The sequence below is a fragment of the Typopeltis vanoorti genome, chromosome 10, assembly GCF_054136105.1.
Source record: "Typopeltis vanoorti isolate ZY-2024b chromosome 10, IOZ_Tvanoo_1.0, whole genome shotgun sequence".
Lineage (NCBI taxonomy): Eukaryota > Metazoa > Arthropoda > Arachnida > Uropygi > Thelyphonidae > Typopeltis > Typopeltis vanoorti.
Window position 1 is genome coordinate 56146140 of NC_143558.1, and position 14120 is coordinate 56160259.

The 14120-nt window shown below is 32.0% G+C and overlaps 1 protein-coding gene across 1 annotated transcript in view; it reads left to right on the forward strand.

Annotated features, from left to right (window-relative positions):
• Positions 1 to 14120, forward strand: part of L2HGDH (L-2-hydroxyglutarate dehydrogenase) — an 81538-nt gene that overhangs the window by 21402 nt on the left and 46016 nt on the right. The window contains exon 4 of the mRNA XM_090398812.1: positions 184 to 315. Coding sequence (XP_090254938.1) covers positions 184 to 315 — 132 coding nt within the window. The remainder of the gene's footprint in view (positions 1 to 183; positions 316 to 14120) is intronic.

The window sequence follows — 14120 nt, forward strand, 5'->3', positions numbered from 1 at the left end:
TACATTATTTAGTACTTATGTAGTTATGCAATGTTGCATGTGAATTTGTCATTCAAAATTTTGATTTGCAATCCCCACTTTTTTTTTTTTTTTTTTTTTATTATTTATTATTATTATTTTTTTTTTTTTGGAAAAAAAAACATCTATGGTAGCTTGACATTTTTTTCCCTCTCTTCCTTGTAGCTAATAGTTGCTGTAAGTCCAGAAGAACTTCCCAGGTTAGATGCTTTGTTTGAAAAAGGATTAAAAAACAATGTTAAAGACTTAAAACAGATAAAGTCTTCAGAAATAAGAGAGATAGAACCCAACTGTAAGGTAAATTTCAAAACTTATTTTGAAAATAATCCAATATATATATATATATATATATAGACTTCTGCCCAGTTTTGATGTATATCTTTACATGCTGTACCATCAAGACCTACTTATCAAGGTTCTTAATGATTTAGTATAATTTTTACCTGCCTAGACATGCACCTTTTTTAAATGTCTAATGGCTAAAATTTTCTAGAAGAATTTGTATTAAGAAAACATATATTTTTGAAGATGGTACTAGAATACAAATCCATTTTTATTCCACACTTTTACAAAGTTTTTGATGAGGTCCAATTTTGTATGAAATAGTAGGGAAAAAAATATATGTATATATATTTTTTTCGTATTTGCAGTAAAGTAAGATGCACTTTTTTTCTTTGAAAATAGGTCTGAAAAACAGGGTGCGTCTTATATGCCAATACTCAGTTTTTTATTACTTTCATTTCTGGAAAGTTTCTCTGTTCCGAGTTACGCAATTTCTTCCTTGCAGTGTGTAAGAGCATTCCAGTTACGTAGAGTTCAGTGGATGTGCATGCATCTTCGACGAACACAGCTGTTAAATCACAGATCTGCCATTAAATTTTCTCTAAATTTCTTGGCAAATTATGGCTGAAAAACGTTGGCATTGCTACAATATTGCATACAAGCTATGTGTTATTGCATATGCTAAAGAACATGGAAAGAGGGGCATTTCGGGCCACCCCCGACTGAGAAAATGATAAGAACTTGGCGGAATCAGGAAGAGGATCTAAAAAAAGCAACTCACACAGTAAACATAATCTGCGAAGTGGATTTAGAAGAGGTTTCAGGTATCTCTTCATTTAGTTCTGGAGATGAATTTCTGGGTTTTGAGGAAGATTAAAAGGTGGGTACTCTTTCCTAGTTAGATTAGGTATTTGTTGAAAGTAGGCCCACTTATTACTTTATATTTGAAATACTGTAAATTCATTATAATATTCAGTGATCAAGTTTTTTTCCTAAAAATGTGTACAAAAAAGGGGGTGCATCTTATAGGCTGGTGTGTCTTATACGCTGGCAAATATGGTATATATTTTTTTTGAAGTAACAACAATTTGTGTTTTATGTTCTCTTCCTGTTGTGAAATCTTTACAGGAAAACTTTGTGTTCTTACCATAACAGTTTGTTATTGCCTTGCTGTAGCAAGATTTTTTTGCCTTAGTCAGGAAGTAAATTATACTTGACAGAAATTATATTTTTTGTTTATCCTTTACCCAAATATGTAAGCAAAAGTTTGCATGTGTAGTAACATCACGATTATGCTACTTGCATATAGGCAGATGACTTCACATCTGTTGTCCTAGTATTCCATGATACACCTGGGTTGGGGGGGGGTCTTGTTTTAACTGGGTGATGTGCTATTTGGCATAACATTTCCTTTATGTCATTTTTTTTTTTATTATGCAGATAATTTGTTTTATGTATTGTAAGATATCATGAGTATAAATAGCAAACAACAATAAGGTATTTGAATAAAGAAACTGTTGAGCATTTGGGTTAAACTGGAATTCCTCTATGTATACAGTCGCATGTTCATGGGTAAAAACTATTGGGCTGAAAATAATTCAAATAATTACTTAAAAATAAAATATAGGAGATTACAACTTTATTTAATACAGTTGAGGGTTACAATTTCCACACTTTTGAAGTGAAACAGTCATCATGATTGAGGTTAGGTCAGTGAAGTAGAGCTTCAGCAATTTCTTTGTATAAGTGCTGAAGCGCTACTTCATTGACCTAACCTTAATTTAACGCATATGCTCTACTGTTTATTTATTCAAATTCCGTATTGTTGTTCTCCATTTGTACTGATAATGTCTTACAACATGTAAGATGAAATATCTGTATAATAAATTTAATTTTTACTGTAGTACATGTATGATTCTATAGTTATTTCATCATGTTGTATGTCCCAAATTGCCAGTTCATCCTCATTTTGTTCAGTATCCTGGTGAATACTTAATAACTGAGTATACCCTGAGCAGGTACTGGATGGTCAGAAGCTCTGTTTGCTTCTGCATTCTTTCGAGTTATCTACCTTTGATCCCTGGGTTTGTATTACAGCATTCCTTGATGTAATGCAGGTTCAAACATGTTTGGACCATGCCAACAATTTGATTTCATACTACAGTTATTTCTTTGAGAGTTAAAATGTCAAAACAGCCACTAAAGGGTATAAAGGGATAATAATTTGAAATTTAATATTATTACTGACCAAATCGTGTATTTCAGAAACACATGAAAAGCACACATCTGTTTTTTTAATCCTCATGGTGGAATTTTTGAATTGTGGATTTTGAGTTAAGAACCTAAAAGTGCATTCAAGCCATCTAAATAAATTTCGTTTACAAGAAAAAATAGTTTTGATTTCTTAGTTAGTGTTATCAGGATAGTTTTTATTTTTAGACATATAAAAGAACTTGAAGAAACTAAGAAAAATCGAATGTAAGATACAAACATGAATACATTGATAATTTAATCTTATAAACATATACTTCAAGGAACTTAAAAGTACATGCAGATACTGACATTTTTTTGGGGCGGGGGTACTTTGATTTTTCCCTAATAACATCTACTTTGTTTTAATTTATAATTTTTAAATTTTGTTTAATTGAAAAATGGCTGTTTTTAATATTGTTCTGATTTCTTAGGGAATGTGATCTGTCGGTGCCTTAAAAAAAAAAATAATAATAATTTTCAGATGGATATTCCACGTAATTTGCACTTACACGAACAACTGAATGGTCTGAGCAATTTGGTTAAACTCTGATAAGCCAATAAGTAGATGTATATAGAATTTTTTCTTGCGTGCAATACATATATTTATCATTAAAAATTATGTTTATACCTTGGTTAGCACTCAGGAAGGTTCCTAGAATGTGCTGAATAGGGTTATTATAACATCATAATATTTTATTAGATAGCTGAAAATTCAAATACAGTAGAACAAGAATGAACTTTCATTGAATGATTTTGTATGAAATTTATTATTTATGCTGTGCTTTTTGACTTCCACAAACCTCGGCTTCTTGATAAAGTAGGCATTAAGTTGACTTTTTCTTTAGTTTTCCCTCAAAATGTAGTTTTCCATAGTAGGATATCATTTCTGAGGTGGTCTTGAAATGATACGATATTGTAAAATGTGTTGCAAGAAAGAAAAAAATTAATTTGCTATATTTAAAATTTGCAACCGATTTTACATGATTTTTATTTCTCTTAGTATTTCCAAATATTTAAAATGTGAAAATATTATGTGCTGAATATAATGTTATAAGAATTGCTGTAAAAGTGCATATAGGTAGACTTGATTGTAGAGCTTAGTAAGGATTAGCCAAATTAGCAATGACAAATATCTGCAGATGGTCATGAGGTAAATGTTGTTAACGAAACGGGCAGCATTGACATCTCGTGGTCTGTTTTTTTGGGATGAGCTATAGGCTCATCCCAGAAAAATAGACCACAAGAACAAAGGAATACGCATGATATATAAGGAACTTGTAGCTCTTAGAGCGCTCTCCTGTTTTGGCTCTCTTTTTCTCCGATCGTTGTCAAGGTCTTTCGCTGCAGTCATTGGGCCGTGATCGTTGGCAAGTCTCCCACAGTTGCTGGCTGTATTTCCAATGTCGGCCGTTTCCTAGTGTCCAGCCGTATTCCTGTAACTGGCCATCCCCCAGGCCATCGATATGTCTGATCTGAGAACTTCCGATGTTGGCAGTATCTCAATGAGACAGGTTCTATAAAACTACCGCCAGGGTAAGTCCTAGCAGCAAGAAGAAATTTTCCAGGAAAGGAATGGTCAAATCCTTAGGTGTTGTGCTGTAAAAGTTTTGGGACAGTTCACGCTTGGTTATCTGGTAAGCAACAGCTTTTATAATTTTGTTAAAGTGTGTATCGGAATTGTGTGTGTTGCTTACCACGTAAACAGGGGGTTTCTAAAAATCAAAAGTGTTGTGGGAGAATAATATGTTTAGTTACGTTTAATTGTAAGACAGAATTAATAGAAAATTGATTAATTTGTAATATTTTATAAGTAATATTTTATTCTATGTATAATGTATATTATACATATGTATGTTTAATTGTAAGACAGAGAATAGTGCTAATAAGGAGTGTAAGTAGTGTATGTAGCTAGACAAGATTTAAGCTGCTACTTTTAAAGGATGAGTTTATGTTACTTGTGATCACAGTGCACAAATTTTGTCTAGTAATGTCTCAAGAAACTTCCTTATAAAGTAACTTAGTGCTAAATACACTGTGAGCTTTATTGCATGAATTTTACATTCTAATGCATGCTTAATGGTTGTGTGGTTTAACTTCTCAGTAACTTATGTCCTTTGTAGTTATTGTTTTAGAAAAAAAATAAAGTGTTGTGTTTGTGTAATTACCTGGTCTGTTTTCTTTAGCCATGCACTCTCTCTAAAAATTAAATTTGCGAACCTGCGAGCATAACAAATAGTCACGACTTGAATTTTAGAGATTTAGTATATATGTTTTGTGATTATTTCTTGTTTTTCCCACCCCATCTTTCTAACAATATCCAATCAATTTAGGTGGTGCAGTCGAAAATAAAATAAATTTCCTAATTTGACTTTGTGCGAGAGAAGGAAACTGTCTAATAGCAACAGGGGGACAGAAGGAGGTCACAAAAGGATTAACCTTGAGAGGCTTATGTTTAAAGTAGAGATAGCCTAAGTGTAGTGAGCTTGGATTGGATAAATAAGGTTAGGTTAAGACCAAGTTAAGATAAAATAAATGAATATAAGTAAAAAATAAAATAAATGAATATAAGTAAAAAATAAAATAAGTAAATTAAGAATAGTAACAATTTTACAATATCATTTCAAGAACACCTCACTGTAGAGCTCTGTTCATAGTCAGGTTGTCACCTATAAACTAGGCCAGTGGTGGCGAACCTTTTTATATGCGCATGCCAAAAGTTTACATATTGAGTTGCTGACGTGCTGGGCAGTTTTTAGTAGGGGCAAAATTAATAGAAAATTAATTAATTTATAATATTTTATAAGTAATATTTTATTTATGTATAATATTATTCAGTATAAAATTTATTATTGTATTATTAAATTGATTTTAATGATGTTGGTTTGAGAAAAAAAATAAACGGTAGAGAGAAAAATATTTATGCATTGTAACTCACCATAGAAGTCAGCTGAGCAGGAGAAGCTCAACTTGTTGGCGAAATGCTTACCGTATTTACTCAAATATAACTTGCCCTCGCACCCCTGATTTTACTTTACGAAAAAAGACATCAAAAAGTTTTGCATTTTACCTCGCACATGAAAAATGTTTAAACATGCTCACGTCGAGGCAATAGTAACTCGATCCAAGCTGTAACAACACGCGCCCCCACCCAACAGACATCATGCAAGAAAAACAAGCGTAGTTTTATTGTATCCCTGAATAAGGCACAGAGGCTTTTGCAGTCTGTGTAATATATTTCTCAACAAATAGTGTGATTCGTTAGTTAGCCCCATTTTTATTCCAGCTGGATCGAGTTACTAAATGAACTATTATTGTTCCCCTCCCACAGAAACTATGCTGCATAGACTTGAGGAAAACCATATGTTGCACTGAAACACAGTATCTAACTAAAAACTATTGTCAATTTTTCAATTACATGAAATAAGTGTTTCATGTAATTGAAAAGTTTGTTTTATTGCATTTGAAATTCTCGATGTCATTATGACAGATCACAAAAGCTAACTTCAAATAAAATTCTACCACGAATTGAAACATGCCATATAATTACGGCGACCATACGTCCTTTGTTTAAGAGGACAGTCTTTTATTTCACTGCTCTGTCCTTGAGATTTATTTATTTTTCTAAAATGGCCATTTTATCCTTTATTTTGTGAATTGAAATAATAAATTGAATATTGATGCCAACATATTTAAAGATGCAATTCATAAATTTTACCAAACCTGCATTGATTATTTAAATAACTGGGACAGCTGTTTCTTGGAAATGAAAGTATTTGAATGGATCCTACTAGAGAAATCCCTCTGCGGGCAAAGATTGAGGAAAGTGTTTTGTTCATTTCCAGTCACTGGAACTTAAATATAAATGACGGCAAACTATTTGATGAAGTTTCGTGTATTAAAAGTTATGTCACCAGTGAAAAGATCGAAGAATGGCAACAAAATGACAAGTCCTGCCGACGTAGGTGGGAATTTTTAAATATTATATTTAAATATTTTAAATATAAACAAAAGAAATGAACGAGTATCTTTTAAAAATCGTTGACTTTTGCTTATGTCTCCCTGGCTCTAATGGCCTCCCACTGAACAAGTATTTTCATTAGTGAACAATATGTGGACCAGTGAAAAAACCCAATTAAAAATCGAAACATTGAAAGCATGCATTTATACCAAATGCAACTTTGACATGAATTGAATACAGTTTTATGAATTTTTAAAACACACACCTGATTTATTAAAAAAAAGTTCATTCTTGTGAAAAGTATCAAAATTAAAAAATTTTTAAGTAATAATATGATTGTTTAAAATGCTATGTATGTGCTTATATTTTACAATAAACATTATAAAGCTTTTTAGTTTTAGTGAAACAAATAAATGCGACTTTTTTTTTTATTATTTATTTATTATGAAACAATTTCTGATTTGTCCTTTATTTTCTCTAAAAGAATGTGGTCACTATACATATAATGTGTGTGTGAGTCGCCTGCCAGCTCAAACGCAAACAAGCAGAAATAAAATTCAACCAAAGGTTGAAACTTTGTATGAGTTGAGCCCGCCAGTAATGAGAAGTTCCGTCGGAACGATAAACGATACCCCATCGTGAATGTGTTAAAACTAAAAAATATATATATAGTAAATGTTGTAATGACATTTTCAGATGTTATGGAATTCGGTTGAAGAGAATTAGCATTTCAACTCAACACTTGTCAGTTGCCTTTGTCTTTGGGTTGCGTGATCTTTTGTTAATACTGCACCAATCATATTATGCACGTCTTCATAGCTGCTCTCTTGTTAAATTTTAAAACAAAATTTAACTTGTACGTATTGTAATAACTAAAAAAAAAAAAAGATAAATAATTTATAAGCATATAAAAGGATATCACCTGTATATCGTTGGCGGTCCAGCAAAATTCTCGGACTTGCCACCTCTGGCACACGTGCCATAGGTTCGCCATCTATGAACTAGGCCATGACTTGCATGATCACGATGATACTGTTTTTGAGGAATTCTTTAAGTTCTTTTTGTCTATAATAATGCTAGGCATAATATCTATGGCATTCATATCTATGTAGTCTTTCCACTAAAATTGCCTGATGGTGTTTATCTTCATTTGTTTTCTCTAATGTGCTACAGAGGTAGTAGGTCTTAAAATTCAATATTATGCCCTGATCCATTGACTATACTAATTAGGGATGCATTGAATATTTGGTTTGCTTCAGTATTTGTCCAAATCAGCAGAAAGATTTGTTGTTCGGCTGGCTGAAGCAAAAAAATGTATGTTACATGCATCGTAACAAACTCATTGAATTGGGAGAAGAGTTATATCTTGCTGACTGCATATTAATGCTCATTGCTTTTGCTGTAAGTATTTTATTTCATGTTTTTAATTTAAGTTTAAAAGTGCTCCCAACTATTAAGACTCTGAAAATTTCTTAATTTATAGATGAAGATAACACTTTTTATGGAGGAAAATTTCTCTGTAAAGAAATTAACAGATTTGATACTTCTTTATTCAAAAATAAAATTATGTATATTATTTCTACACAATATTAGATCTAACATTTAAGCTAGCATTTTTCAAGGTTAGACGAAATTGATTATGTTAAAAGCATTATAATTAAAGACTCTGAATCTGATTTGAAAATATCTAGTGATGAAGAAATCAATAATTCCTTTAATAAAGAAATCATCAAAAAATAGCAAATATGTCCAGTATCAGATCCAATTATTAAAAATCAAAATTCTCAGATTTGATACCAGAGGAATTATCAAAAAAAAATTGAGATTGTTGGAAAATCATTAAGAGGAAAAAAGAAAAATAGGAGTAAATTAATGACGAGATGAGAATATTATTAGTAAATCATTGTTAAAAAGAACTAATGATTCATTAGTGGTGACAATAATGTTAATTCATATTGCCCATTTTGAATGAAACAGCAAGAAAATTTTTCTTTCTCTACTAGCTACCATAGATTATATATATATATATATATATATATATATTAAAAAAAAAAAAAAAAAGATTAAACAACTGAAAGCTGAGAGATAAAAGTAAAAATACTATTTTAATTGAGTGGATTGCGCGACTAGTTTTGTCTTCATAGATGACTTCTTCGGGTGCAACAAGAGGGAACAACCAACAAAAATTGCAAAAGACTAAAAAACTATACATTAAAGCATTAATGTTAACATTTTGAAGCTGTTCTGTGTATCTCTTCATTGTTGGGCATGCACATGCGTTCATCATCTTGTGAATGTCAAAGTGGGATGGCAGTGCAATGACAGACTGAGAGATTATAGCTGAGGTTAGTGTTGAGATGTACTTGATTGAGGACAATTTCTTTGGATTCTACAATTCTTCTTTTTGCAAGACGTTTCTGACTATAAGGATGAAGCAAAATGCTTTTATAATCCCTGCTATCTGATAAGGTTGCTGTGTAGAGAAACGTTTATGAGCAAAGTGCTCTGCCTGAGTGGGAGCGATTTAAAGATCTTCATTTGGAAGTAGGATGGCCGTGGGTCTCCTATATTTGGAGAAGTCTGTTTCATCATAATTTGCTGCTTGTTGTACTAATTCATTTGGATGTGAAGAGGATGCTGAGAAGAACTTTACTTCTGAAGACTGCAGGAAGGAGTAAATGCAGGGGATATTTGTATCCCAGTGTAATTGGACATTTCTGATATACCATGGTGCGTTTAAGATCATGCAGAGACATTTGTTTTGCACTCTCTGTAGTTTGAGGATATTTGTACTTGAGGTGTGGCTCCAGGCTGGGGATGCTTAAGTAATAATGGGTCGAATCATCAACTGATAAAGGAGCAGTTTTATTTTGGTATCCAGCTTGCTATTTCTATTGATAAGAGGGTAAAGCTGTGCAATGATTTTTGATGCTTTTGTACATGAAGCTTTTATATGTGGATTGAAGGTTAGTTTTCTGTTCAGCAGTACACCCAGATATTTAGTTTCTGCTTTCCAGGGAATCTTGATATTAAATAGGAAGATGTCATCTTTGGGAGATATTGAGTTTTTAGTGAAGAGCATGGCGATACTCTTCTGAGGGTTTACTTGCAATCTCCATTCCGAGAACCAGTGCTTTAATCTCTGCAGGTTTTCTTGCAGTTTCTTGTTGACAAGGTATGGTTTAATAGATCTGATAGCTGTGTTGTCTGCTATAGGGCAATGATAGATGACATTGGATTATGTGGAATATCCGCCATGTAAATCGTGAAAAGTATCTGTGCAAGTAGGGACCCTTGAGGCACTCCTGCCAAGATTCGTCTCTGGGTAGATATATATCATTTAGTTTGACTTGCATTCATCTGCCACTAAGAAATGACTTTATAATTTGGACTAGATCTAATGGAATACCAGCTAAATCATAGCTATTATATATATGTTAAAGATACCAAGCAATTTTATAAACTTGGTTTTGATCCTTTTTTTTTTCCCAAGTAAGTAAACAAGCAAGTAAGCCAAGTTTGCACCTGAAGTATTTTCAGGTCTGAGGCAACTCGTGGTAAAGGTGGAATAAGCTCTGATCACTTTCCTTAGTATCTCCCATAATGCAAAAACACATCTCCTTGTGGATATATATGATGCATTAAGGGAAGGGCCACTACCCAGACCGGTTTCGACCTTTATTGAGGTCTCCAGAAATTGAACTTCTTCCAAAAAATTGCTTTTCCTACATAATGATTTATCATGACTTCATTTTGATGATTATTCTCCATATTTAACAATTTAAAATCATAGTTCCATTAATAATTTTATTTTGTTATTTAAGGAAATATAAAGAGGAGGGGCCTCTGGAAAGTTCTGATAAACACCTAGAACAAAAATTATATTAAAGCAACTGATATACCCACAAGAAAGACATATGAAGATATAAGAATATAAAAACATTAGTTACCTTCCTAACTCTGCTACTAGTAGGTTCTCTTTCATGTGGTTATATCAGTTGCTTTAAGATCATTTTTGTCTAGGTATTTATCAGAACTTTCCAGACCCTCTCTCCTTGTAGTTGTAATTTTTTTTTTCTGATTTTAATGCTGTGTTATTTTACTTTAATCTTTCCTATAAGGCCTTATCAGCCAACTCTTCTTACTTTATGACCCTTATGCTATTAGAGTACTCGAGGGCCATGGGGTCTTTTCATTTCTGGCCTTACAACTATGCCCTCTCTATAAACCTTGCTATATTTCTTCTATAATCTACTCTTTCCCCTTCAATATACCCTATTCCTCCTATGGGTTTAAATTCGGAAGAAGGCTAATTCAGAAGCCTTAAGGTAGCAGCCCTACCTTAAAGCTTCTAACAGCCACTGAACTATTCCATCGTCAGGCTAGTCCCCTGACATGGAGAACATAATCCTACTTGTAAGCTGACAGAAAAAGATAATCGGATTGAATCTATGGGAAACGACCCTGGAATGGAAAAGGGAAAACGAAAATGGAAACTACAAAATATAATACACATAGCAAACTGGAATGTAAGAGGAATAGCATATAAAGAAATAGAATTAGACCAGTTACTAAATGAAAGAAATTTTAAAATAGCAGTAATCACTGAAACAAAAAAGAAATTAAAAGGAACTATGAGAACTGAAAATTTTAATGTGATATACAGTGGAGTCGACAGAGACCAAAGAGCACAAGCAGGAGTCATAATTTGTCAATCTACTCTTTCCCCTTCAATATACCCTATTCCTCCTATGGGTTTAAATTCGGAAGAAGGCTAGTTCAGAAGCCTTAAGGTAGCAGCCCTACCTTAAGACTTCTAACAGTGACTGAACTATTCCATCGTCAGGCTAGTCCCCTGACATGGAGAACATAATCCTACTTGTAAGCTGACAGAAAAAGATAATCGGATTGAATCTATGGGAAACGACCCTGGAATGGAAAAGGGTAAAACGAAAATGGAAACTACAAAATATAATACACCTAGCAAACTGGAATGTAAGAGGAATAGCATATAAAGAAATAGAATTAGACCAGTTACTAAATGAAAGAAATTTTAAAATAGCAGTAATCACTGAAACAAAAAAGAAATTAAAAGGAACTATGAGAACTGAAAATTTTAATGTGATATACAGTGGAGTCGACAGAGACCAAAGAACACAAGCAGGAGTCATAATTTGTCAATCTACTCTTTCCCCTTCAATATACCCTATTCCTCCTATGGGTTTAAATTCGGAAGAAGGCTAGTTGAGAAGCCTTAAGGTAGCAGCCCTACCTTAAGACTTCTAACAGCGACTGAACTATTCCATCGTCAGGCTAGTCCCCTGACATGGAGAACATAATCCTACTTGTAAGCTGACAGAAAAAGATAATCGGATTGAATCTATGGGAAACGACCCTGGAATGGAAAAGGGTAAAACGAAAATGGAAACTACAAAATATAATACACCTAGCAAACTGGAATGTAAGAGGAATAGCATATAAAGAAATAGAATTAGACCAGTTACTAAATGAAAGAAATTTTAAAATAGCAGTAATCACTGAAACAAAAAAGAAATTAAAAGGAACTATGAGAACTGAAAATTTTAATGTGATATACAGTGGAGTCGACAGAGACCAAAGAGCACAAGCAGGAGTCATGATTTGGATTCATAACTCCCTTTCAAAACAGTTAAAACATTATAAATTATGGAATGAAAGAATAATAGAAGCTAGAATAAAAATAGAGGCTATTTAACAATAATTGGTTTATATGCCCCAGAAAAAGGAAGAGAACAGGATAATATTGATTTTTATAATCAGCTACAAAACATATATAATAAAATAAATAAAAATGACTACATAATTTTAGCAGGAGACTTAAATGCAAGAATTGGAAACACGAAAATTAATAATAATATAGGAATACATGGAGAACACACACTAAACAGAAATGATAAAAAATTGATTGACTTTGTAGTTTATAATAACTTAAAAATAATGAATTCCTTCTATAAACATAAAGACATACATAAATATACTTGGGCATCAAGAGGATGGAAATCAATATTAGATTACTTCATATTAAATGAAAAGACATCAAAATTTTCACTAGATGTTAGAGTTCACAGAGGATATGAAATAAGCAGTGACCACTTTCTTGTTAAAATAAAATTAAGATTACCACCTAAATGGCTATAAGTAACAAGAACAGAAAGAAAAATTGAAACATTTGCTTATAAAACTAGACTATTGAATGACACAAATGTACAATGGCTATATGAACAAAGAATTACCAGTATCTAGATAAAATAAAACAAAATGAAGAAATAGAAATAGAATGGCTTAATATAAAAACGATACTAAATGCAGCAGCAAATGAAAGCTTAGGAAAGACCAAAAAATTCAATAAAAGAAAAAAACTGAAGATCTGGGATGATACAATCAAAGAAATAATTAAAAAGAAAAAAGAAGCCTATCACAAATGGTTAAGCAGTAAAAGATTAGAAGATGAAATAGAATATAAAAGAATAAGAGCCATAGCTAAAAGAGAAGTCAGAAAAAGACATAGAAACAAATTTATTCCATGATTCTCTAATTTAGAACATGATTTATATAAAATAAGACCCAATGTATATAAGATTTTGAAACACCTAAATGCAGATACCAAAGAAAACATAAAAATAAACACTGAATTAAAATTAGAAGAATTTCTAAATTACTACACAGAACTGTGGACAGACAAATATTTTAAAAAAGACAACTGGCAAACAATTAACGAAAATGAAAAGGAAATAACTGAAGAAGAATTAGAAATCAGCCTGAAAGAAACAAGAAACAGAAAATCACCTGGAGAAGATAAGCTAGGTTCAGAACTATATAAATACGCAGGAACAAGATTCAAAAAAAGACTCTTATTATTTTTAAATAAAATTTACTCAACTGGTATCCCCCCCCCCAATAGAATGGAAAAAAGCAATTGCGATTCCTATCTTTAAGAAAGGTAATAGAGATGACCCTAAACACTATATAGGTATCAGTATACTAAATTCCTGTTACAAAATATATAGCAGAATCTTAAATAACAAACTAATGAAATATTCCGAAAACTTTATTCTAGAGGTACAGAATGGATTTAGAAAAGGACGATCATGTATAGACCCAGCCTTTTGCCTAAAATTAATAGTAGAGAAAAGAAGAGAATATAATTTGGAAACACATATTGCATTTATTGACTTTGAAAAAGCATTTGACAAAGTTAAAAGAAACATATTATTTAACATATTAAAAGAAAGACAAATACCAAATAATATCCTAAAAGCTATCACAAGTATATATGAAAATAATCAAATACAAATAAGATTAAATCACGAGCTATCATATACAAGAGAGATAAACCAAGGGGTCCGACAGGGATGTCCCCTCTCAGCAACTCTTTTTAATATCTACTTAAATGAAATAATAATAAAATGGAATAAAAATTTACATCAAGGAATTAAACTTTCTCCTACAGTGAACTTAAACACTCTCCTCTTTGCAGACGACCAAATAATAATTACAAATTCTGAAGATAACTTACAGAAAGCTATTTTAAATCTAATTGAGATATCCAAAGATTATGGTATGATAATAT